At 28.6% G+C, this 27,504-nt stretch overlaps 1 protein-coding gene and 1 long non-coding RNA gene across 9 annotated transcripts in view; one reads left to right on the top strand and one right to left on the bottom strand.

The window, feature by feature from the left end:
• The window catches only part of GluClalpha (glycine receptor alpha 1), a 223,193-nt gene extending 209,941 nt beyond the window's left edge, over positions 1–13,252 (top strand). For 5 of the 8 annotated variants that reach the window (XM_014427391.3, XM_014427388.3, XM_014427390.3 and 2 more), the window contains 3 exons: positions 4,280–4,704; positions 8,096–8,339; positions 10,186–13,252. In XM_014427391.3, the coding sequence (XP_014282877.1) occupies positions 4,280–4,704; positions 8,096–8,339; positions 10,186–10,199 (683 nt within the window). In that variant the 3' untranslated portion in view covers positions 10,200–13,252. The remainder of the gene's footprint in view (positions 1–4,279; positions 4,705–8,095; positions 8,340–10,185) is intronic. The other 3 variants (XM_014427395.3, XM_014427394.3, XM_014427393.3) reach the window with 2 other exon arrangements.
• The window catches only part of LOC136796146 (uncharacterized), a 131,578-nt gene extending 109,348 nt beyond the window's left edge, over positions 1–22,230 (bottom strand). The window contains exons 1-2 of the long non-coding RNA XR_010843851.1: positions 22,107–22,230; positions 21,651–21,686 (exon numbers count right to left, since the gene is read on the bottom strand). This is a non-coding gene — a long non-coding RNA (uncharacterized lncRNA). The remainder of the gene's footprint in view (positions 1–21,650; positions 21,687–22,106) is intronic.
• Between the last annotated feature and the right edge of the window lie 5,274 nt (positions 22,231–27,504).

Raw genomic sequence — 27,504 nt, 5'->3', positions numbered from 1 at the left:
TAGAGCTAATATTTAATCTTCTACAAGACCTAGCTACCTCACTTGGACTTGTCCTTATTCCTTGTATAAAAAAAATAAATCTGTACTGCTACAACCCATGAAGGGTCAGAGGTGCAGTACTTAGTAAGGAAGTCCCGTTACTAGACCAACGGTTGTACAAGGAGGTGATTTGGTCAGAATCACACTTCACTAACAGATTTTTACCCAGTTAAGGGTACCTTCTTTATGAGGCTGGGTGGACTCCGAAGGGCTCCTGAACTCACAGGGCTGACTCGATGGCTACGGATAATTATCTGCCACAGCCGGATTCAAAGCTGAGTCCTTAGAGTTAGTAGTGCATTACCTTACCAATGAGCTACCCACTCCCACATTCCTTGTATAATAATAATAATGACAAAGGCTTAATGAACCTGAAGGTTCAATGCCAATACCACCAATTAATGGCAACATACATTTACCCAATAACGCCCATCCAAACACAAATCTATCAGATTAGTCCAGACTCAATCCTCCCCCTTACCCATTGGTCTAATGCTTAATAACATTTAGGGATACATTCATTACAATCCCACATCTTACACACCCATCTTATTCATCACAATGCTATAACCTGGATTATATTTACCATATATAGTTCCCTCAATTCGGCATGGTATAACCTTCTATATTCTCCGGTTAATTCATCCTCCTTCATCCTGAATATGTTATGTAATACTTCATTTTCAAAAATCTTAAGGTGCTGTTTTTCTCTAAGTGTAAGAGGCCAGAACAGTAGGAAGGATAATAGTTTTGTAAATTCTAACTTCTATGTTTCTGAAGAAAAGACGTGAGCTAAGCAATATTCATATTCATTGAATTTATTCCTTGTATATTCATTATAATTGAATTAGCCTATGTGATCAGATCTTTTAAGAGGATGGCCTGGGTTTTAGCTAAATATCTAAGAAATTTAGATGGAAACATTGCAAAAATTATTATTGTTTTTATATATAGGAAGATGGTGAGGGTTGCGGTCAAAGGAGAAACAAAAATAGTTTACAACTATTTATTTTCCGACGTTTCGCCCCACTTTGTAGGGCTTCATCAGGGCTAAAAAGATACAAAATGATACAATGATAAGAATAAAAATACAAAGATAAGATACAATGATAAGAATAACAATAAGTAACAATGGCAAGAGTAAAATTTTTTTATAAAAATACGTAAAAAATACAGGAGATGTACATAAAACAAAAACAATACGGGGAAGGAAAAAAAAATAGAGATTAAATAAACGTCATGAAAAAATAATAATTATACATAAATAAGTAATAATAAAGATATAAAATGATAATAAATGAGCAAAGAACAAGTCAAAACAACCTACCTGTTCAAAGCAAACCGGTGAACAGTAGGCAACAATGAAGCGGAAGCGTGGAGGAGTGGGGAGCTGGCTCCCCCACCAGCCTTTCAACAGTTATGTTTAAATTTAAAATACGTCGTGTATACAGGAAGTAGTGATAAAGATATGACGAAAAATGAAAAATGATAAGAGAAAGATACAGAAATATGATATTAATAACAAATATAATAATTTTTAATTTAGGAATAACTAAGTCAAATTAGAATGACACATATCGTTACTAATAATACGAGATAATAATACAATATAGGATATAATAACAATGATTGTAAAAGAAGTAACTAATAATAAGTAAAAGTAAATTAAAAAAACAAAAAAAAAAACAAAGAAATAAGTAAGAAAAATAATTAAACAATGATAACAACTGTAGTATTTATATATCATGAAAATAATCATTTAGCTACACTGATAATAGTAATAGTAAAGATAACAGGAGTAACATGAAAAACAAAGTGAAATAAGGTAATTTAAAAATCGGAAGTGAAAGTTTACAAAATAAAATAAAAATATATATAAAAGTACAAGGTGAGATGTAGAAAGAAGTACAAGTAGGTTATCTTGACTTGTTCTTTGCTCATTTATTATCATTTTATATCTTTATTATTACTTATTTATGTATAATTATTATTTTTTCATGACGTTTATTTAATCTCTATTTTTTTTTCCTTCCCCGTATTGTTTTTGTTTTATGTACATCTCCTGTATTTTTTACGTATTTTTATAAAAAAATTTTTCTCTTGCCATTGTTACTTATTGTTATTCTTATCATTGTATCTTATCTTTGTATTTTTATTCTTATCATTGTATCATTTTGTATCTTTTTAGCCCTGATGAAGCCCTACAAAGTGGGGCGAAACGTCGGAAAATAAATAGTTGTAAACTATTTTTGTTTCTCCTTTGACCGCAACCCTGACCATCTTCCTATACATCAATTTTTATGGTCAACTATATATACTGTAATAATTTTATTATTTATAAAATTAAAATAAAAAATAATTTGAATCGTTTTTTAACTTTTTTCAAATATAAAAGATACTTTGGGTTCAAAATAAGAGCTTTAATACCAAATGGATAATAGAATTATATTTAACTTTTAGAATATAAAAAGACTCTTAATCTCAGGGTGTATTGTTGCTAGGCAATCAGAATACAAACACTTTTATTATTAACTTAATTAAATTAATATCTCTGTTACAATTTTATTTAATTTTAGTTATAACCAAACTAACCAAGTTCACGATCTTCTTTCGTTGATCCTTGGTGTCTTCTTTTTTCTTATTGTTCTTGTCTTAGCGTCCAAAATGGCTTCCTCTTGACAGAAATTGATGAGGACCTCCTCATCCTGAAGACATCATTTCTCTTCGGCGCCCCAGACATGAATAATTCTCCTCCAAAAACCAAACCTGCCTTGAAGTTACATGTAAACATCGATTTTCGTACAACAGTTAGGGATTTTTCCAAATGATTTACTTTCTGAATATTATTCTGTAGCACTATTTCTTGATTTCTATTTTTCCTTTAATTTACTGTATTTTCAATTATGAGGGGATGAGTTAAAATAGTTTTTTATGATATTTGAATCTGCTCAACATGGCCTTGATTCAACGTACCCATCTTGGTTTTGTTTATAATCACAAAGTTATTATAAACAATGAAACTTGGTTAGCTTGCTTTTTGGATAAACAAAACAAATGAATATTAAAATGATATATAAAATAAAACATATTAAAAACCCTTTATACATCAAAATATACTATTTACTCAAAAAGAGCATATCACAATACATATATATTATTGTTTTTCCTTAATTTTTTTTTATACATTAAATTCCTATCTAAATCACATTTCCAAAGTTACGGCACAAAGTTTCCTCTGTACTCAGGAATTACATCAATTAATTTATCCCAGTAGGGGTTAAATAGGTTAGGGTACTTGTCCCCTTAGAGGTGTCCCTCGAGCGTTAATCTTATGGTAGATGATTTGTATTATTTTTTTTATATAATTGGATGATATGATGACAAAAATGTCATATTAGGAGTGTACAGGTGAAAGAAATGCTCAATCTTATCATTGGAAGGATGACAGAGCAAAACTGAATCGAATATAGGTGGGGCGGTAAAAGAGTGAATAGCATAAACATGGAGCAATAACAACATCAACAAAGAATTAATAGAAGGTATACAAAATTATAAACAAAAGAAAATGAATAGATGTTTATTTCACAACATCAGCAAAATGCTCAAGGCTACACCTCTCCCAGGTTAATGATAAATCATCTACAACTTCCATACTCAATTAATTGTATTTAGAAGACGTGATTATGGGTTTGGGATAAGCTTGTGAGATCCAACATGAATTTCATCAAAAATTTGTTCTTTTGATTGTTATATTAAAAAAATGGGTCACTATTTCAAAGTTTTCTATTTTATTTCATCTATGTCCTACCAAACCTTTTCACTAATAGCATAAGAAGCAAACCCCACAAAATGAAATGGTCCAAAATCATGTAAATAGATGTTATACATAATTATTTCTTCATTTTGATAATTATTCATGCAATGATTATATTGTTTTAATAAGTAAATTATGTGTTTATAGCTGTTTTCTAATATTATTTGAATTATAGTCCCTGTAAATAAAATAAATGTCGCACTTTGGGTTTCTAATTTGATATGTTCTTTTAATCTTTGTTCTTTGTAACTCATGAGTTTCTCATATTACTCAGTTTTTGCAGACTGGACTGTTTTTAGAATGAACATTTAAGTTATTTACTCAAAGTTGAAAATATGGTCAAAGTATGAATGATAAACAAACTTATAATTTTTTTAAATTCCATAGAAAAAATTGTAATTTCTTGAAAATTTATTATGTTTCCAGGTGAATACAGTTGCCTGAAAGTGGACCTACTATTCAAGAGAGAATTTTCATACTACCTGATACAAATTTACATTCCGTGCTGTATGCTTGTCATTGTGTCCTGGGTGTCATTTTGGCTTGATCAAAGTGCAGTTCCTGCACGTGTCTCACTGGGAGTAACAACTCTTTTAACTATGGCTACACAGACATCTGGAATCAATGCTTCATTGCCTCCAGTTTCCTATACAAAAGCAATTGATGTATGGACAGGAGTTTGTCTTACATTTGTATTTGGAGCGTTACTTGAGTTCGCTCTAGTGAATTATGCATCTCGTTCTGATATGCACCGAGATAACATGCAAAAACAAAGGCGGCAGTGTGAACTGGAGCATGGAGCACAAATTGAATCAGACCTTCTTGAAGATGGCGGAACGACTTTCGCCATGGTAACTAAAACTTTCTTTTTATATTTTTTCTTCCTTTAATATTCTTAAGGTTATTTTTTATTTTTTTAAGCAACAATGAAGCCAAAATGATTTTTAAATTACAGAAAAATTCAATCCTACAATCTGATACTAAAATCAACACAAACTCCTAGTCAATTAGGACAAAATTCAGGCTAAAACTGAAAACTATTATATATCTTGTGTAACTTGAGACTTGAGCAATGATTGTAGAGAAAAATAATAACAGTTCATAACAGTTTAAATGAAAAAGCAACTGATCTCATAGCCAAAGAGTGGTTATTAATATAGATAAACCCGTTATATACAATGACATGTCTCAGATGTGGTAAGTCCACCAGGTCAAACATAAACAAGTTTCATTATATGCTGGTGAGGCCAAAGATCGATAAGACGTGTCAGAGAGTATCCGGATTGTTGTGGTTTATGGCATACACTATTGGAAATTAAATTGTAAGGTAAGGGGTTAGTGAGCATAAATCTCGTAGTTAGGCCTACTAGTCCTTTTTACCAACCCCTGAAAACAAATTAGAGGTTGTTGGCTTTTACCAACTACAGTGGTAATGTTGACAGGATATTTTATGAATCTATGGCTGAGAATTGTTCAAAATCCCAAGAAGTGGAAGATGATAATCCTGAAGAATACAACTAAGAAATGGGAGCAACAGTGAGTGACGTCCCATAAAGGAGTATCCTAAGAAAATGTTTTATTATCATACAGTATCAGCTAAATTCAAACTGGGCTATTCCAGTTTCACAATTCCTCTCTGGGCATGGGGGTTTTCAAGCCATGCTATAACTACAAATTTGACCAGGATATAGATCTCCATGTGGTCATGATCTGTACTGCATTTGAGGGTTGAAGGGCCTCAATGATCAGCACCATGGAACCTAATGTCTTCCTCACTGAGGAGGAGTTTCCTCGGAAAAACTTCCTGTGCAGTGAGAACCGATTTGTCAGGGAAAACTGGAATTTATAACACAACCAAAAATTATTATCCTTAGCTGGTAGTTGAATAAAAACTAACAGGATTTTGTTGACTTGATGTACAGGTGGAAGAGATGTACCTAAGAGACCACCAGACAGAGAATAAAGAAGACTGTGTCAATTATGAATAAATGCAGATTAGACTGGATATAAAGTTTGGAAATCACTAATAGCCAAAAGGCAAGAAAAGAGAGAAATACAAATTTTAAAATAAGTAGTATGTTTCCTGTCATGCATAACATCCTAATATTGCAAACACCCTTATTAAACAAGGCAAAGGGGGGTAAAAAATAAAATTAAAAAGTCAGAATGTAGAGATTCACTTCTTGGGACCATCCAGAAGTAAATATTAACTCTCCTAGTTGGGAATCGAACCTACACCTTTCCAAACAGTGCACTATTAGAACCTTCGTCTAGGTGCTTGGTCATCACAGCTTCTAAGGGTGGTATATTTTATAAAATAAATAAAGGCACAAACCAACTTATTAATTCCCAATCTTCTCTTCATATTCTGTAACCTACTTTCAAGTCTCTTTTTACAACTTATAACAAATCAAACCATCTCATATGTTATTCAATATATAATATTTTTATCTGCAGTTAAGCTCATGTAGGTGGAAGAAGTATATCAGGGAACTATGAACAACTATTTCTACAATTAATTGTTCAAAGTTATTTAAATTTTTTTAATAGTTAAGAGTACCAAGATTAAACTTTTTAAAAATACAATGATTTAACAGAAAAAATATATAAAAAATTACAAATGAAATTATTCTAAACTATGTTATACAGCTTGAAATTATCTTTTATTATCTTGAAGAAGTATTTACTTCTCAGAATTAAATAAAAGATTGTATATTAAATAAATTAAAAATTCGTATCCATTATTGTCTCAACACTTTATTTTTCACCAGTCCAACGTTTCGGCCATTCTAGCCAGGCTCAAGGACATCTTCAATACAATTTCTTCCTCACATTAATTTAAAGTTTCTTTTGCAGGCTATTCTGCATATAGGTTATATGGTGGTGTATTAATTGTTGATAATCTTATATAGGAAAATTAAATGTTAATGATTTTTAATTTTAAAAAAATAGGCTTTTAACTTATAATAGAGAAAATGACCTGGGCAGAATAGCCTGCAAAGGAAACTTTAAATTAATGTGAAGAAGAAATTGTATTGAAGATGTCCTTGAGGATGGCTAGAATGGCCAAAAAGTTGGACTGGTGAAAATGAAGTGTTGAGACAATAATGGATACGAATTTTTGATTTATTTAATAAATAATTACCTTGTCTCAAGAATTTGAAATAATATAATAAAAGATTGTATTAAAAAGACTTTAAAAATAAAAATCAAGAGTACTAGACTGTTATATAAATCTTTCTTTGTGCATAAAATAAGTCTTGCTTAATTTTCAGCTTAAAATTATTCTTCAACATATAGGTCATCATTGTTAATTACTTTAACCTATCCTTTTAACAGAAATGCAATTTTGTGGTGATGCCTGTTCTTGGTTTTTGAAGTGAAAAATCCTAACTTCTTAATTAGGCATCCTTGTAGTTTTCAAAGTGCAGAATTAAAAAAAAAAAAAAAATGCACCACTGACTGTAAATGGCCATTGTCAGGACTGTAAAAAGTGTAGGGGGAAGATCTACCTCCATTTCTAAGAATTTTTCTTTGATTAAGTGTGAAAAATTGGTAGGAGTCTCGTCTTACTGAAATATCACTTTAATTCAAACAAAAAACCATGGTACTTCTCTGTTAAAACTCCACATATTCTTTCAAGTTGATAACTGTGAAGTTCAGCTGAAATAGCCTTGCCATAAAGTGTAATCTTTTTCTTTTTTTTTTCCAAAATTGTACATTTTCGTCTTTCACTTCACAAAATTCCTTGGTCACTGCCCTCAAACTCGATCCTTTTTTCCACGTATGCCTCGGAAGACCATGAATGACAATTTTTTTCTTTGACAATTGGTGAAATTTATAAAACTGAATGAAAGGCAGAGAAAGTTAGTATACATAATTAAATAAAGGATAAATCAAAGTAAACAACTATAAATGCATTGTTTACATCTGTGGCGATTAAGGATTAAAATGAGACTTTAATACACAAAATATTTTTCCATAACCTAGTATATATATATTTTTTAATCTATGATTATCAGATATAATCTCATAAGTAAATTTGAATCAACTCATTCATCAATTATGAGCATTTTATTTTTTTTAAATAGAAATAACACACAAATAATTAATTTAGATACCAATAATTTTAAGATAGTAGATTCAAAGAACAGTATTTATTTTATGTTTTTATTAAAGTTCATAATATTTTAAAGAATACCACAAAGCAAGATAGTAGAAATTCAGCATGAATGAGATTAGGCATGGAATTTCCAGAAACCCCTGGTAAGAAGGCCTGGAGAACCACTAGCGAGGGACAAAATAAGGCAGTGTGAAATCCATATGCAGCAGCCGCAGCGCCCGAACTGCTGTAAAACCTGGCTGTCCAAGTTTCCGACCCGATCAAAGAGAATAGATGTCATCTCTCGGATAACCTTTCCGCTCGTTTTCGCACTCTTCAACCTCACCTACTGGTCAACATACCTCTTCAGAGAAGACTCCGACGGTGAATAAACCTTCGATCAGTTTTGTAATACAAATATTCTGGGATTTATAAGAATTTTATTACTTCTTAATGAAACCAGAAGGTCAGTAATTCCATTTAAAAAACTATAACAAGAGAACAAACCCTAGCTACCCCCAACATTACTATTTTTCAGAAAAAAATAACATAAAATAAATTAGGAAAAGTATTAATCATAAAACTTTCATGAAAGTATGATACTCTAAAATAAATTAGGACTAGTGTTAAATATGAAATATTTTAATGGATTTTTGGTTACCCACTCAATAAGTAAGATCATTTTCAATCTCATTAAAAATATCTTGGCTACTTGAAGATTATATATACAAAATATTAAATATTTCAATTTCAAGTAGTTTCAATTAGCGGGAAAAACTGCTAGAGTTAGTTTTGAATAACAGTTATGAATTAAATATATAACCATAAAATAAATACAAGGAGACAAAAGAATAATTGGAATACTTATTAACGAAATGTTAAAACAATAAAAAATAATACTGTTTTGATTTTATTATGGAAACTAAATCAAAAAGCAGATAAAACATATGTATGACTCCATTTAATGTGTGATTGGTGATATGTTAATAATTTTAAGTTAAACTAAAATTTATTTTAATAAAAATAATTTTTACAAAATAATAATTGTTTTAATTGAACATAAACGTACTCATTTTGATTTTTATAGATTGGGGGTGAGTATGCTTAAGACCAGAGAGAAGCACAACCTGGGTTTCATATTTTTTAAATTTGCATGAAGACACGAAAGTTCAAATGTTTTACATTTAGAACAATTATATATTTTCAGTTGTCACATGTAAAAAAATAAAATAACTATTTCAAATTTTAATAATAAAATTCAATTATGATAGAAAATCAAATACATTGATAATATCTATCAACAACATTTGGTTAGGATTGCCTATAGCTCAGTGGTTAAGACACAGACTTACCAATTTGATAACTATTGGCAGTGCCGGTTCGAATCCGTCATGGAGTGTTGACTTTTTACATTGAGTGGCAGTCCCATATAACGAAAAACTTTGACCCCCAACCATCGTTAGGCAGTATAGGACTCCAATGGGAGAGGTCTTGGCCGAAAAAACATTTGGTTAATCTTTTTAAATTTGGTGTAGAGTTAATTAAAGCTGTACACCAAAATTCAGTTAGATGTTGGTTGATCAACTGCGAATGATGTATTGACTTTAAGAACTTCACTGTGATGTATAAAGATTTACATAAATAAAAATATACCACAAGAAGCTTTCTTTAAGTTAGGATATTTTGAATTGAGAACAAGTTTCAAAAATTCAAGTATAGAAGAAGCTTTGAGCAGCTTTTGCAATACCTGATCTTTTTCATCTCTAATAAGCTGTTTCCAATAAGTATTGTTACAAAAATTGGTTATCAATGTTCAACAATCTTGCTAACATATGATATTATCATAAAAAAAAAAAAAGTTCTATGAGAGCCGAACATGACCCAACAAATAGTCATATGTGGCTCTCAGGCACCTTTGCCCACTGTTGGAATATATCTTTAGATGGCTGCTTAATAAAGCTGCTAAACTAAATATTAACTAAAAAATTTGGTCTCCGGACATAAGAATTGTGATGAAGAAGGTAACAGAAAAAATTAGTATCTACAAATATTACTTTCCTTCTGGATTAACTAATGTATTATTATTTTTTTCAATCACTTTCATAATAGTAGCAGAGTAATTTCAACTTATCAGTCCCAGGTTGCAGTAAAATATAAAATATGATATTAATGAATATATTTATTTTTACAGTACTTATATTTAAGCACGGAAACTAAGAATGTTTATTAGTTGTTGTAGGTTGATTTCTAGAAGATAGCAATAAAGGGATATCAATCGACAAACGCTTGAAACTAGATAGTCGATACATAAAACTTGTTCAGCATCTTAAACGTTACCCAACAGCCTTAAGGATACAAAAACACATTAATGGTTGTTTCTCAAGCATACATACATTTAAACGACATCAAGAACTTATCTTCTCCAAAACTACTCTTCATTTCCAGTGAGGTAACCAAAATTGGTATTTCCTGCCAATACTCACCATAAAAGAAGTTATTGTTTGTTAATTCCTTATTATATAGAACTTATGTGTAATAACATTCCGGCCAAAATTAATCCAAATCGACCCTTACCCTCGCCGATGATCTGTGAATGATACTATCAACGGTTAATTCTTCCCCTTCTAATGTAGCACAATTTTATACTATCCTACTTGCTCGTAGGTTAGCAATAAATAAATATAGTTAGTGAATGGTTTACCAGGGTTCGACTCGGAAGGGTCAAGCATATTCCAAGGGGTTTCCTGAGTGGTTTTCCTCCATCCATGCTATCATAATTATTTACAATATTTTTTACTGTAACAATAATCAATTTTTAAGATTGAATCTAATTTTATGTTTCCAATGAAAAATTACGAAATGCTCAATGTTATTTAAAACTGTATTCATTGTATGTAATTTCTCGATTAAGAGTCAAAATGAATTATAAATCATAATTATACCAATGACAAATTTTGAAATGAGATTATTTTCATAATAATTAGAAAATAAAATATAATCTTTAATGACTTGAAATAAAAATATTTATTAATGTAAGAACATTTTTAATGGTCAATTTAAAATAACTTAGCTTTTATTACATGTTTAAAATTGAATATAAAAAAAAAACAAAAAAACTGATTTAAATTTATTTGCATGGCACCGGGGACCACCAGAAAAACTCCAAATGTATGTATCTCATGCGTGTACACTTCATGTTGTAAATAAAATTTGTGCCGATTGTGAATACTTTAAGACTACTAGGCACATTTTTTTTTTTTTGGTTTTCCCTAAAAAGAATGTAAATATGATTAAATAAAAATGTAGAATTATTTCACAACCTTTTATCCAAAAATAGTAAAGTTAAGCTTTATTTAATTTATGTACACATCATTTTTAGCAATTTTTAACACAAACTGTTAATATTTTAAAAATTGAATTACTGTAAAAAGATAAGGGATAGTTACACCGACTGGCATAAGGTTTAGAAATAATATTATTTTAGGGTTGCTTGGATCTTACTTTGGTTTGAAACATCCGCAATTATGGGTGCGATATTTTGAATGAAAGTAAAGCCACCATTATCTGGCCAAAACTGTAGATAGAATAACAATTAAATTAATTTGGCTGTGCGGAATTAGAATTTTAACACATTTTAGAATGGACTGTCAAGTATGTAGTAAAAAGAATAAAATAAACTTTTGCACTAGAAATTTCATAAACAATTGTTTTTTTGTTTTTTTTATGTACCAAGTGGAAAATTAATTATAAACAATCACTTACTTATAATAGTATAGTAATACTTATACTATTGTGTGTATGATTGAATCGAGTGTTTAGCTTTGAGTTATACAGTCTTTTTTTTAAGTTAAGATTATCAAACTTGTTGAAAGTTTTTCTTTTCATTAGTAAGAAATAAAGGTGCTTTTCCATGAGTGCATCTCCTGTAGCAGAAAGGGAGTTCTCAACAATAAGTGGGTTCCCCAAAATTTCCATTCCATGATTCTTAACGCTTCAAAAACACTCAGAGTATGCTATATTAGTACTTACTCCGAGCCTCAGAAGCCAACCAAGACTCTTTTCTGCATCCATCCAGATTCATCTTGAACCTAATCTTATCAAGAATAAGTCCTCGAACGATACATATCATCCATCTAATAAAATATCCTTGATATTCTATAAAAAGCTATAACTATTTCAAACCTCATTGTTTAAAAGTACTTCATACATCTGATTGTATCTTTCTTTAACAGTTCAATTATTGTCTCAATTCACCTGTCCCAAACTTTCTATTTTTACCCCCTCCTAATCTCTTCTTCAGCTTGGTCCATCCTAACATAATAGATATAGATTTTTTTAAATCTCTTTTCACTTGTATTGCATGGATTATCCAGTATTCCCTAGACTTTTTAAACTGATTCCATTATATACACATTGTGTATGTGTATTTAAAGTTCTTATTTCATACATATAGAACTGCAAAGCCTTTTTAATTAGAGATTAACTAACTAAAGTATAGTAACTCAAACAAGGATTATGAGTGGTTAAACAAAGTTTTATGGGAATTCACTTATGGAAAATTACCAGAATAAATTTTATCTAATGTGCCTATTCATAAGAATAAATTTAAAAATAATAAAAAAAAAAATTACATATATACTTCTCATAACAATACTTGGCAAATAGATGAAATTGTTTATTATATGCATCAGCTTAGTATTTAAAAGAGGGCTCATACATGTATGGTGATGGACATAATATTAAACTACATGGTTGTACAAATAGACTTATAGCATGAAACATTTCACTAGATATACATAAAAAGACCTATGTTTTACATGCTTTTAAAAATTAGGACATTGTTAGAATACTTGTTAAATGTTTCAAATATATTTTTTAAACAATTTTTTTGTTATGATGTATTAGATACTGTTTTTTATAATTTTGAAAATATATATAAATATATATATGTATGTACAATTAATGTAGGTCCTACGACCTAGTAGAAATGTTTGTTACAATGTAAATAGAAGTAGCACTTATTATGTTAATTAACAATGATAATGCTCAATAAGAGAAAACTTTTCCATTTTTTTTCTTTTCATTTTTCAACAGATGAACTGGAAAAGTTACTCTGATGGAGTATGTTTATAAAAGAATTATTGTACCAATTATATGAACTCATTGAAAAAAAAAAATGAAGAGAAAAATGAGTATAAGAATGTATTGATATTAATATAAACATAAATATCATATTTGAGGTTATATCACCTCTTTCTCTCTGTGCATTCATTACATATTATATTTATATTATAAAACTCTTGTTTTTTTTTCCCTCCCAATATTTCCATCAATTAGGGTATAATTAATTATATAACAAGACTTTAACATTTGAACTATTGCTGATAAATCAAAATTGAATAAAGAACAGTTGAATACTATTGTCATAGGTTCCTTGAAATTCCTTGTTTCTTCGTTTAAGACCAAACCTTTTAATCGTTTAACCTTAATATCAAACTTTTTATTTTTTAAAAAATTTAATACCAGATCGGCCTGTGGTCCTTACATAGTTAGTATAACAGTTACATTTTGTTTAATAATTGATTATGAGGGGAGGGGGGCAGAGCCTCATGCAAAAGACAACCCAAACTATTTACAACACTACAAGTATTGAAATTTATTTTAATAATAATGATGAGTTATAAAAAAATTTATATATATAAATAAAAAATAAATAGATAAGAAAGATTAATGATTCTTAAGAAGATAGAAAAAAAAAGTTATCATCAAAAACAATAATATTTATTTATTTTTTTTAAAGTCGCAACAGACCGTGGAGGTCGAAGGCTGGGAGCTTGATGTACTAGGATAATACATTGCATGTTTCTTGATTTGTAGTTCCCAATACAATTGGCTATTTCTTACAAACCAAGGAGCAACCATTGCGATTCTTAAGACCTCCTTTTGAAATTGTTGTTATTTTTTCCTTTTCGTAAAGGATCCTGCTTCCTAGACTTCACTACTGTACATCAGTAGAATATCCAAAATTTTTGGAGTTGTTTCCTAATCTTCAGAATTACTTTGCCTTTTCCCTAGTCTCCTCGTTAACTAAATTAATATAATTAATATTTTGTCATATTTAAAATCAGTCTTAATTATTCATGGGGACTTATTCCGTTTAAAAACACTTCCGCCATCACTTGACTAGGTATGTACTGTTTCCTTACACGTGAATGTCAAAGAAAAATGAATATAAAATAGAAACAATGTTAGTTTTATTATCTCTTAGTTTATTTTATTGTTTTATTATTAAATATTTCTATTCTTATTTTATTATTATATACTTGAGATTTTATGTCTTCCTCTTGTTTACATTTCTAAATTTTGCTTATTATTGAATTTTATATGATTTTTTTTTATCCTCCTTTTTTATTCTGGTTCATACATTTATTACACCTCACTAAATTTTTTATCTTCGATGCAACTCCATATCTTTAATATTTTCATCTTCATTTTATGTTTTCTACATAAATTTTATTATATGTTAAAATCTCTTAGTATTAATGTATCAAGAAACTTTTTATTTGAAACTCATGTTTTGACATATATTGCCCCAAAGATCTGCAATATATGTCAAAACATGAGCTTCAAATAAACAGTTTCTTGATACATAAATACTAAGAGATTTTAACATAGAATAAAATTTATGTAGAAAACATAAAATGAAGTTGAAACTATAAGTTGACAATGATATGAAATAATAAAAATAATGAAATGATATGAAAAAGAACAGAATATATTAAAAGAAGTTGAAATTAATTGAATACTAATACAAATAATAAATAAAATAATGAATAATAAAATTTAGAAATAACGAATAAAATTATTATTAAAGTTTATAACAAAAGTGGTACAACTAAAAGAAAAGAAAGATACAACAAGGGGGGAAAAGTGGTATGTAAGTGATGATGGGTTGATGAATTAATCATAGAAATAAAAGAAAATACTTATTCCAAGTTAGCAGTAGGCCATGAAAAGAGCTAAGGAAGTGAGGGTAGTGGAAAAATCCGTTGCGAATTCCATTTAAATATTGTTTGCATGGAATTTAAAAAACAGGAAAGAAATATAGATATAAAATTATAGTAAGATATTATTAATATATAAAACAGAAGTATAAGAAGAAATTAAAACAATCAGTCACAATTAAGTAATAAGCAAGTATTTATATTATTTAAAAGAAAAAAAGGAAGTATTATAATCTTATTTAAAAACTAAGAAATTTTAACAGAGAATACAAATTATATATATGTATATATAGTTGACCGTAAAAATTTAAATATAAGAAGGTCAGGGTTACGGTCAAAAAAAGAACAAATAGTTTATAACTATTTTTTTATTTTTTGACTGCAACCCTAACCATCTTCTTATATTTAAATAAAAATTATAATTTTGATTTAAAAATTAACACAGAGAACATAAAATGAAGAAGAAAATATTAAATATGAAGAGTCACAGTAAAAATGAGGTGTTATAATTATATGAATCACAAACGAAATAAGGTATAAAAAAAAATCATATACAATTTAATAATTAGTAATATTTATAAATATAAACAAGAGGAAGACATAAAATCTCATGTGTAAAACAATAAATTGAGAATATAAACTTGTTAAAATAAAGTAATAAAATAAACTTAAGAGATGATGTAACTAACATTGAGATCATGAAATTACAAAGAAAAATAATGATAAAAATATACAAAGATGAACAATAAACAATAAAATAAAGAGAATATCGAAAATGAAGTACAGTATAATCAATATGGATTAAATCAGGGATATCAATATCTTTCTTTATAATTCAGAACAATGGAGGAACAACTGGAGATAAAAAAATCGGAGATAGAATATAGTAGGTATAAAAATAGATTAAAGGAATAGAAATAAAAGAAATAAAGTAGGGCAGGGAAGGAATCATCAATGAATATTAGTGATATTTAACTAGGCTTGAGATATGTCTGTAAGAGAAATATTTTATCAACTTAATAATCAACAGGATTGGATTCGAGATTTATGTGGATAGCTTCAGAAATAAGAAACTTTGTTTAGTAAATTATCTGTTGGTAAATATTTCTTACACCAAAAAGCCAGGCTGTAGTACAGCCGATCTGCAAATACAATGAGAATATAAATGATAGTATTCCCTCCGAAGTGAAACCAGTCCCCATCTCCCTGTCCTGGCTCCTTTTGGGAAATATAGTGCATGTTGCATCATTCAAAATGAAAGAATTCTGTTTTTATTGATTCTCTCAATTAAGTAATTGCATTTATTTATTTTAATTAAATTTTGACTTTGACTTCCGTCAAAACAGCCCTGACGAAGCCCTGCAACGTGGGGCGAAACGTTGGCTCAATTAAAATAGTATAATTATTTACTATTTGAGTTTTTTTGACCGCTACCGGGCCATATTCCATTCATTTATTTTTTTTTTTTTTATTCAAGAAGGTGACAAAGTTATGTCCACTAATGGAATAAATGCTGCTGTTTTTCCAACTACTATAAGATCAATATATACATGACTGTGTCAGTTCTATATGTGAGAAAAATAATATTCTTTTGTGGACATTTAATTTTGTAAATTATGTTTTGTTTGTCATAATGTTTAATTTTGTCTTTCATGTTTGTCATGTGTTTTTCTAATTTAATATTGTTGTATACACCAAATTTTATTCTATAATGTCCATATTTTTTTAAAGCTTTTTTTAAATTTTATCAGCAACTATCGGTATGTATTTGGGTTTATAAAAATAATTTATATTTTTCACTTTTCTTATTTTTTCAGTATTATTTTCTTTGTTGATTTTATTTTCATTGCTAATTATTTTAAAATAATCAGTTATTAGGTTTTTATTTTTTTATCCACTTTTTTATCGTATCTATTTTGTATTATGTCATCTTTTTGCATGTTATGTTATCTTTTTGTTAATTCTTTTTGATTTTCAAGACATTCAAACCATATATTATTGATTAATCTGTTGGGATAGAAATTATTTTTTAGAATTTAGTATATATTTACTTTTATGTTTTTCTTAAAAATTGCATCAGTTAATATTATCGCAGTTCTAAATTTTTAGCTATAAGAGTGATTTGATGTTTGGAATGATTAAAATAGTAATTTAATATTCTGTCACTGTTGTCCTTTTTTTGGGGTCTAAAATGTTTCCGTTCTAATGTCATGAAATACACTATTCATATCTAAATATCTTATTTCATCATTGACAGGCTGTTTTGTAGTAAACATAACTCTTTTATGTTTATATGTACCATTTAGTAATAATAAAAGTTCTTCTTTCTTCTTATTAAAAAATTATCAATATATTATATACCGGTTTTTCTTCCATTTTTTTTTCTGCTAAAATTTTGTTGAGATAACAATTGCTAAGTATTACCGAAAGTCTATTCCCATGACCAAACCATTTATAAATTAAAAATAATTGTTATTAATACACAGTTTTATATCTTCTGTATACATTAATTTATTAATACTGTAATAATCAAAAATTATTTAAAATAAAATAAAAGGAATTTTATATGTTTTCACTATTTTAATTTTACAGTTATTAAATTATTAACTCTTAATCTCAGGGCAGGTTTCAAGGCAATCAGAACAGTTAACTTGTTTATTAATTACCTTTACAAATATATTTAAATTCTATTTTGTACAACACTAATCAATTTCTGCTCTTCTATGATGACTGATTGTTTTAGATGACTTTTATTTCACAAACTGTCTATAAACAAAACCTAGGTCCTCTAAAAGTTTTCAACTCACTTCTCATTCACCGAAGTGTGTTGTTTGGCGATCCAAACAAAGAGTTCCTTATTCTTCTTGGCTGACTCTATGATGTCTTCTTTTTCAAGATGTCCACCCTTGAGCTAGACAAAAGATGATGAGGACCTTCTGCATTCAGGAAACATCATTCCCCACTCCGCCTATTATGATTTCCTTTATGAATAATTTTCTATAATATTCATTCTTAACTTCTATTTTTTCTTAAATGTATTGTAATTTCAATTATGACGGGAAGTTAAAATAGAGTTTTTAAAATATTTGAATCTGTTTAACATGGCCACGATTCAACAAACTTTTGGCAAGACATGTGCCACCATCTTCTTTTTTTTTAATAACGCCTTTTTCCACTCCATATTTGACTGAACAAAATTAGTCAGCTTTCTTTTTGGTTTAACAAAGCAAATGGACAATATTGAAAAAATACCTCTTATAAAAACATATTAAAAACCCTTTATACACAAAAATATCCTATATTACAACATATATATAATGAAATTGTTATTTATATACTTTTTTCTTCTAGTGAAATATTACCTGTTTTGAATGCCATTTTAAATATTATTAAATGACAATTAAAACTATATATAGATATTTTAGAAAACAGTGAATAAAATTGTCTCAACATGGTTTTGTGTTGAAGATTACAAAAAAGTACTTACTATATCTATTGTAGGTATTTATATGACTAGCATGAAAGAAGAAACGTTATGCCTATAGATAACTTATAGGTATTATTTAAAAAAAAAAAATGTTCCTTGCAAAAAATAATTATCGATGTTCTCTTTTTTGCTGCAGTAGATCTGTTAAACAATGCCTCCAGAATCCGTCTGGTTCGTGATTACAGACTTTAAGGTATTTTTCTTGTAGTTATAAACAGAACAGGCATTTTCTTTTCAATTGTGAACATTAAAGTTTGACAACCATTATACTTCATGTAAACTTATTTTGACCAATATTTTTTAAATATATTTTTAATGGTTCATACAGGATGATATAAAAAAATTCATGAACTTTTATTAAAGTTTAAAATTTATTCTGTTTTTTTTCCTAGGAAGGCGTTTATTCTTTATATTAAGATGTTGGGGTGAAAAATAAACTTCTTCTACAAAATTAAAAAATTTCAGGTTTCCCCTTTTTCAAGTACTAAGTACTATTACAGTTATAATTGTAGGAATATTTGTACATGAAGACGGGGAAACCCAGAATGTTGTACAAACAAATATAGATTATTGAAAATATTCTAAAGGAAGTTTAATTTTCACCGCAACATCTTAATAAAAAAGATATTAACAAATATAAATAAAATAAAAAATAATCAAACGGCTCAAAATATTACCATTTCATGATTTTGTTATCGAATTTAGGTGACACTAGGATACAGAAAAAAATATTTTTACAAAATTTAATACTTTATTTGATTGTAATTAAGCTCACTAAGCAATTATTAAGGGAAAAAAATTAAAAACAGTTCTATCAAAGCCCCTAATGGGAACAATGGTCAGCGAATGGTTAAATAAAGTTGTAAATGTCAAATAGTTTTTTTAATTTGTTTTTTGTGGTATCAAGTGCAGATTCTAGTAGGAGCAGGATGGTCAAGGGTCTCAGATTGAATGGTTTAAAGAATGAACTTTTCAGCTGTCGTGAAGGGCAAATTCAAGTTGGTGGGCTCGGGGAAGATAGAATAAAAAGGTTAATTTGCATTGAGTGGTAGACCGAGTACCATTAGGTTTATTCTTTTAGATTTAGGTTTTGAAGGGGTGGAGAGGAGTGATATAAGAAGATAATGATCGTCAGTGGTACTTTTCTAAAAGACAGATATCTATCATGTAAGTAATATCCCAATAGTGAGAATGTATGACTGTAATTGTTTACAGGTTAACAGTAAACTTAAACTCACTAACAGTTCAATTATGAGCTATATTTGGTCGAATAAATGATAAAAATTGATGATTAGATACAGCAAACTATTTTCATAAACACACAAGTTTATAAGTTATATATAAGGCTGGTATTATAAGCTTTAATAAAATACTGTCAAGGGGTCTACTTGTGGCTGCTAGTTGTGGTGCATGCACTGATTGTTAGTAGTGCTACTAACAATCAAGCAAAGTCTAATAGTTTGACAGTATCGCCACTTCAGAAAATATAGTTTCCACAATGTTAATGGCTACAACTATAGCCGCGGAACTAGGCCTTTAGGTAAGTAGCTTCTAAGAATTTTAAAATCCCAATGTTAACACATGAGGAAGTGAACTATGTGGAAGACTAATGGCTGACACTTATATCCTACGGCCTACTTCCAGGTTAAATAAAATGATTAAAAAAACTATAAAATTAAAATTATTTTATTGGAAGAAGATAGTTGACCATATGAAGTAGATTGTAGGAAGATAGTCCGGGTGGCGGTCAATAGAGGTATCAAAATAGTTTTCTAATAAATAATTCAAAACACTATCCAAATTATAGTCTCAAAACTTTTATTTCTTTTACACGTCCAACGTTTCGGCCAATTCGGCCATCTTCAGGGACAATCTACTCAATTCACTATGAAACATATAATTTAACCACTTCTCTTTAAACACTATTAATACACTTTTATCACTAATATAATAGTGTTTAAAGAGAAATAATTTTGACTGTGGTTTTTAATGGATATTTGACTTATTAGATATAAATGTTTTGACCTGGGCAGAATAGCCTGTATGAAGTTTTTGGAGTGGTTAAATTATATGTTTCATAGTGAATTGAGTAGATTGTCCCTGAAGATGGCCGAATTGGCCGAAACGTTGGACATGTAAAAGAAATAAAAGTTTTTGAATTATTTATTAAAAAATTGCCAGTCTCAAGAAAGAATTTTAAGATTATAAAAAAATAGTTTTCTTTTACTATTTTGATACCTTTATTGATCACCACCTGGACTATCTTCCTAAAATAAAATAATTTTAATTGTTCTTTTTCTTCTAAAGATTGGAGAACTTTTAAAATTTCAGTGATGTACTGTGAATCTCTCTTACAGCATTCAAATTTTTAATAAGTCGGTTACGTAACTTTTAGTTCTAATAATTAGAATACAGACACCCTTAAAACATATTTATTAGAAAATAATAAACAACAAACCTCCATCAGCATGTTCTTACTAACCTAAAGTCAGCTCGCAATCTACTAACTGGACTTACCTGTACTTAAAAAGGCTTCGAATGCAATTTGAAATTGAAATTATAAATGGTTGCTCCTCCATCAGGGGCTGAAGAATTCTCACTTTATAAAGATATCAAAGATCTAAAATCTTCTTGCCTCCGCTCATGATTTAAATAAGAAACACAGAAGGTCTCTAGGTAAGCATAATGCTCAAACGAGAAAAAAAAATATCATGTTAGGACTGTAAAGGGGGGAGAAATTCTCAGTCTTACCGTTGCGAGGAGGCCAGAGAAAAACTGAATTGAATGTAGGTGGGGAGGTAAAGGAGGGAGTAACATAAGTGGAAATAAGAACATCAAAGGGCTAACAGAAGGTAGACAAAAGTATAAACAAAACAGATGAAATAATAGGAAAACATAGATGTTTATTTCCCAATATGAGCAAAATGCTCAATGCTCTACAACTCTTCCGGGGTAACATAAGGAAAATACTTAATTTTACAACATAACTCAGTAAAAATATTCAAATTTCAACCAGAGATCCAAACATAAAAAATTAACAACACAATCGCTCATTTAAAAAGAAATGTTTTTAATATACAACTACAATTAAAACAAAAGAATTATGAATCGTAGAAATCCCGCATATCCATGTTTATAGACTAGAATACTTGTGATTTCTGCAATTCACTATTTGAATATGTATAAATAATCATTCTCACTTACTTTATATGCTATATTTGAAGAAGCAGACCATATCTCCTATAACAGACAAAAATAATTTATTGCGAGATATGAAACATATTACAGATTACATTCTTAAAATATTAAATTGAAACAAACATTTTAAAATTTTTAGAAAAAAAAATTTAGATAGACCTTATTAACAGTTGAAATGAATTCAAAATAAGATAGAAGAAAATAAAAATAAGATTTTTATAATATTATTTTGTTCAGCATAGCTTATATGTATTAAATTAAGATTTAAAAAGAAACAGTATTGGCGATGAAAAAAATGTATGTCTCTCAAAATTAGAGTTCAACAAATATTTAGATTAAAATTAATTCTTCATAACTAAATAATTTGAAATATTCAGAATTATTAACCATACATGTTCTGTAGTAAAATCAAACTTTCAATTAAAATAGTATATTAAAAAGTTAAAAATTTATTGCATTTACTTCAATATAATGTTGTTCAAGATAATCAATACTTAGAAGGATCTCACTAACTATAACGACACGAATATTAACACAAACTATTAAAAACAATCTGGAAATTAGCGGGCTTTTACAATTGGCAAAGTTCTGTAATGTGAAAAAAATTCTACTGCCAACATCATACAAACGATGTTTAATGAAATCAAATATTACATATTTTCGCAAATCTGCAACTATTTATTTAAATAAATTAAAAAAAATATTTTAGTAATTTAAATCCTAATTAGAGAGTAATATCGTAAAAGTAAAAAGGTGAAAGAGACTTGAAAAGTTAAATTCATTTATAAAATCATTAGTTACTTTTCACTAAATAACTGATTTATTATTTATTATTATAGCAGAAATATTAAATAGATATTTTATTCAGATTATATTTTATACATTAAAATAAATATAAAATATATTGTAATACTATAACTGCTTCAGGTTTACAACACTGTGGGCGGTTGCGCCCAGCAGTATTTTTCTATTGTATTGTTACCATCAAACTTTTATGTGAATGAAACGAAACACAAGATCTTCTTCGGATTAGTAAGTTACGTTTTTAATCATTTTATGTTGCTCATATTTAAATTACAAGTATTTGAATGAGAGAAATGAATGAGTATTTAAGCTAGAAATATATGAATATATTAAGTTTAAATGGAAGCGTAATATTAAGAAGATATGTTACTATCCAATCGAATAAAGTTTATTTTCTATCATCCTATGTTAACATTACATTATTCAAAACTTGAGAGAAATAATGACCTAAGTTTCATGGGCATACAATTTTTAGATTATTGAAATTAAATTAAGTACTCTTGAAGTAGCTTAAATTATGCCAGTAACAGTTATTTTTAGCATATTTTGTTTTAAATATTCGGCATCCAGCTTTAGTTGAGGGAACTGGAGTAGGGCATGTAGCGGTTACCTGGAACTTAGCGGTTACTTAATCTAGGTAGGTAGAGCAGTTACGATCGGAATTAGTAACAGTTCCAGTTCCTACATGTAACTGTGATCTATGACGCAGATTGATACTTTTAGTACAAGAGCCCAAGAAGAGAAAAAAGGCAGTTATTTCACCCCAATCTTTTATTACTTTAATGAAAACTATGTATAAAGTCGAAATTGATGAGTCTGCCTAGTATATTTAGGGGGAATAAAAAATTGCGGCACTTTAAAAAAAAAAAATTATTCATTCAGAACTCCATATCGTTAAAACTAACTAAAAAACCTAATAGAACATCATTTAAAGTAAATTATGAGGTAAAATATGAGCCCTAATAGAGCTATTTAGATTCAAATAGTATTTGAGATATAGATTTTTAAAAAGCAACATTTAATAAAAAAATGTACTGAAAGTTCAGTAGTAATTGAATTTATTTTAAGAAACGTATATCTCAGGAACCATGAGACGTACAGGTGTCTATTAGCACTCAAATTAAAGCTAGTTTAATAGACTATAAAGTAGTTTATGATGTTTATCTTCATACTAGTAGTAGTTTTCATGATATTTGCTAAAATAATTTGATTTATAGTTGTTCGGACAAATTTTCATTTGCAAAATTTATATTCATATGCGAATATTATAAATACTACTAACCCTACAAAGATACGTGTCATAAACTAATTTATAGTAAGTTAAATTACCTTCATTTCGAGTGCTGGCAGACATAAGTACTTCTTATGGTTCCAGAGATATATTTTTTTCAAAAATCAAACATTTTATCCGAACAACTAGAAATTAATATTTTGTGAGTTTATTTTGGCAAATATCATAAAATCTACTACTCCTACGAAAATAAACGTAATAAACTACTTTATAGCTCATTAAACTAGCTTTAATTCTAATAAACATCTGAACGTCACATAGTTCCTGAGATATAGATTTCTCAAAATAAATTAACTAACTACTAATGTTTCAGTACATTTCTTATGAAATGTTGCTTTTAAAAAGCTGTATCTTGAGAACTATTGAACGTAAAGAGCTATTTTAGGGCTAATATTTCAGCAAATTTACTCTTCTTTAAATAATGTTCTCTTAGATTTTCTAGTGTTGTTGGTAGTTTTTAAGATATAGAGCTCCGAATGAAAAATAAATGTTTTTTTAAGGTTTTGAAACAGCCGCCATTTTTTTTTCCCCTACCTATTGGCAGACTCATCAATTTTGACTTATAATATGTAGTTTTCATTAAAGTAATAAAAAATTGGTGTGAAATAACTGCATTTTTTTCTTCCCGGCTCTTGTACTATTCCTGTTTCATAGTAATATGAAGTTTTGCATACGAGAGGAGAGTTTCAATTAACCGCTTATTGAATATTGATGTTTATATTATAAAAGATATTTAATCCAACGATTGTTGCAAAATAACGTAACCATAAATCAGTAGCGGATTTACGGAGCCTCAGGGCTAGAATTACCTAATAGTAATAGAGTCCGGTGAAAAAAAAAAAAATCACAGTTATTTTTAATTACAGACCCCAATTTTTAATTACTTTAATCAAAACTGCATATAATTACTACTAAAAATTGATGAGTCTACCAAATATAGTTTGGGGAAATACAAAATAGCGGCTGTTTCAGAGTGAAAATAAATAATTTTTCATTCGGAGCTGCTTAACTTTGAATACATATCTTAGCAAATATCATGAAAACTACTTCTCCTGCGAAGATGGACGTCATGAACTACTTTATAGCACATTAAACGAGCTTTAATTAGACTGAAACAGACATCTTTACCTCTCATAGTTTCTGAGATATAAATTCACAAACAACAGATTTTTCAGTACATTTTTTATAAAATGTTGCTTTTAAAAAACTGTATCTTGAGAACTATTGAACGTAAAGAGCTATGCCAGATATGGTAGTGAATTTGTTGTGGATAATCTTATATAAGAATAATTAAATATTAATTACTAAATAATTCAACAACACTATCCAAAATTATAGTCTCAAAACATTTATTTCATTCACATGTCCAACGTTTCGGCCAATTCGGCCATCCTCAGGGACAATCTTAATTTACTCAGAGACATATCATTTAACACTTTTAAAAACTCCATACAGGCCATTCTGCCCAGGTCAAAATATTTACATCTAATATGTCAAAAATACAATAACCACCTAATAAGTCAAAAACATAAAAACCAGTCAAATTATTTCACTTTTACCACAATTTATACCTGTGAAATAATTTGACTGGTTTTTATGTTTTTGACTTATTAGGTGGTTATTGTATTTTTGACATATTAGAAGTAAATATTTTGACCTGGGCAGAATGGCCTGTATAGAGTTTTTAAAAGTGTTAAATGATATGTCTCTGAGTAAATTAAGATTGTCCCTGAGGATGGCCGAATTGGCCGAAACGTTGGACATGTGAATGAAATAAATGTTTTGAGACTATAATTTTGGATAGTGTTGTTGAATTATTTAGTAAAAAATTGCCAGTCTCAAGAAAGAAATTTAAAGATTATAATTAAATATTAATGATTTTATATTTTAAAAAATAGGCTTTTAACTTATAATAAAGGAAATGACCTGGGCAGAATACCATACAAAAGTAACTTTAAATTAATGTGAGGAAGAAATTATAATTGAGGATGGCTAAAATGGCCGAAACGTTGGACTGGTGAAAAATAAAAAAGTGTTGAGACAATAAAGGATACACATTTTTGATTTATTTAATAATTAATTACCTTGTCTCAAGAAATTGAAATAATATAATTAAAGTAAAGAGCTGTGTTAGGGCTAATATTTTAATAAATTTACTATACTTTAATAATGTTCTGTTAAGGTTTTTAGTATTGTTGGTAGTTTTAATGATATAGAGCTCTGAATGTTTTTTTTTTTTTTTAGCGTTTTGAAACCGCTATTTTTTATTTCCCCTAATTATGTTTGGCAGACTCGTCAATTTTGATTATTAATTATACATAGTATTTACTAAAGTAATCAAAAATTGGGTTAAAATAACTGATTTTTTTTCTCCTTTTGAAATCTTGTACTAAAATAAGACCGGGCCGAGAGTCGCACGGAAAACAATTGTTTCAACTACAAAGAAAATGATGAGTTATGTTGTTTCTATTTTAAAGTTCATGCATGTGATTATAATAGATTGAAGTATCTAGTTTTACAATTAGTATTCCATCACATACTAACTAACTAGTATAAAACAGTATAGAAAATTAATTTTATTCTTGGTTTAAGTTGCATCCAGGATAACAGTAATGTACAATTAATAGGAAAAATATCTAACCAAAATCTGCTATAATCAATAATCCTGTTTAAACTACTCCTTTATATACAATATAAGATAAATAAGTAAACAAAATACAATAAATTATTTTCCGAAATAAAAAAGTATAGCAATTAAATGTTATATCATTACATAATAAATTAATTCATATATAACACTTATGCATATATACCCATATACGCATAAATATAGGCATAGATGCATGTGCATAAGACCAGCTTCTTTTCAGGCTCCTCGGAGGATTGTCAGGAAATGAAGCGGAAGCAAGGTTAGACTATATGGGTTTGGGTGGTTAGGAAGTTCGTAATGGAAGAAATGATATCTGGTTCGGGCTAGATCGGTTACATATGGAACATTAAGGTCTTTATGGATTGTGGAAGATTTTGATACGATAGAAATTCGAAGGTTTAGTGAATCCCCAAAGAACAACTCCATATGTCCAGATAGGCCATATTATTGTCATGTAGATCAATCTTTTGTAATAGATTAGAATTTTAGTCCGTTTGTAATAGTAACTGTTGTAATAGTCAGAATCGACTTGCAGTTTCCTGTCTTTTCAGTCTTGTTTGAAGGTTCCAGGTTAGTTGTTTGTCCAGATGTAGTCCAAGGTAGCGGATCTATTCGACTAGGGGAATTTTTAATGTTAATAAACCAGACCTTCCCAGGGAGAGACTTTTAGTTTTGTAAATAATGCAAATAAAACTCATATTATTATTATTTTGTAATATTTTAGGTTAGGAAACCTAATATAATGGTGGAACCGAACGGAGCCGTTAGTTTATAACAATAATAATAAAAATAAATTATTGAAAAATAATGATAATATTTAGGTATAATTTAATAAATTCCTATTTAACATTATACAAAATATGCCATTGTTTCAGCAATAGAATATAATGTTTTTTTGTATAGTTATTTCCCTATTTTAATCAAAGCTTATTTTTTTTAATATATAGATTCCATTCCATATTCACTATTTTGAGTTCACCTAGAGATACTTTAAGTCATGACAATAAATCTGTTCAAATCATGAAGGATCAGGGGTTCAGTATTTTGTATGGAAGTATCCTGCTACTAGACCAATGGTTGTGCAAGAAGGTGATTTGGTCAGAATCACGCTCGAC

Source organism: Halyomorpha halys, unplaced genomic scaffold, assembly GCF_000696795.3.
Source record: "Halyomorpha halys isolate HHAL.00 unplaced genomic scaffold, Hhal_1.1 Scaffold641.1, whole genome shotgun sequence".
Taxonomy (NCBI): Eukaryota; Metazoa; Arthropoda; class Insecta; order Hemiptera; family Pentatomidae; genus Halyomorpha; species Halyomorpha halys.
The sequence above is the reverse complement of the archived record's forward strand: the minus strand, read 5'-3'. Positions and strand labels throughout refer to the sequence as shown.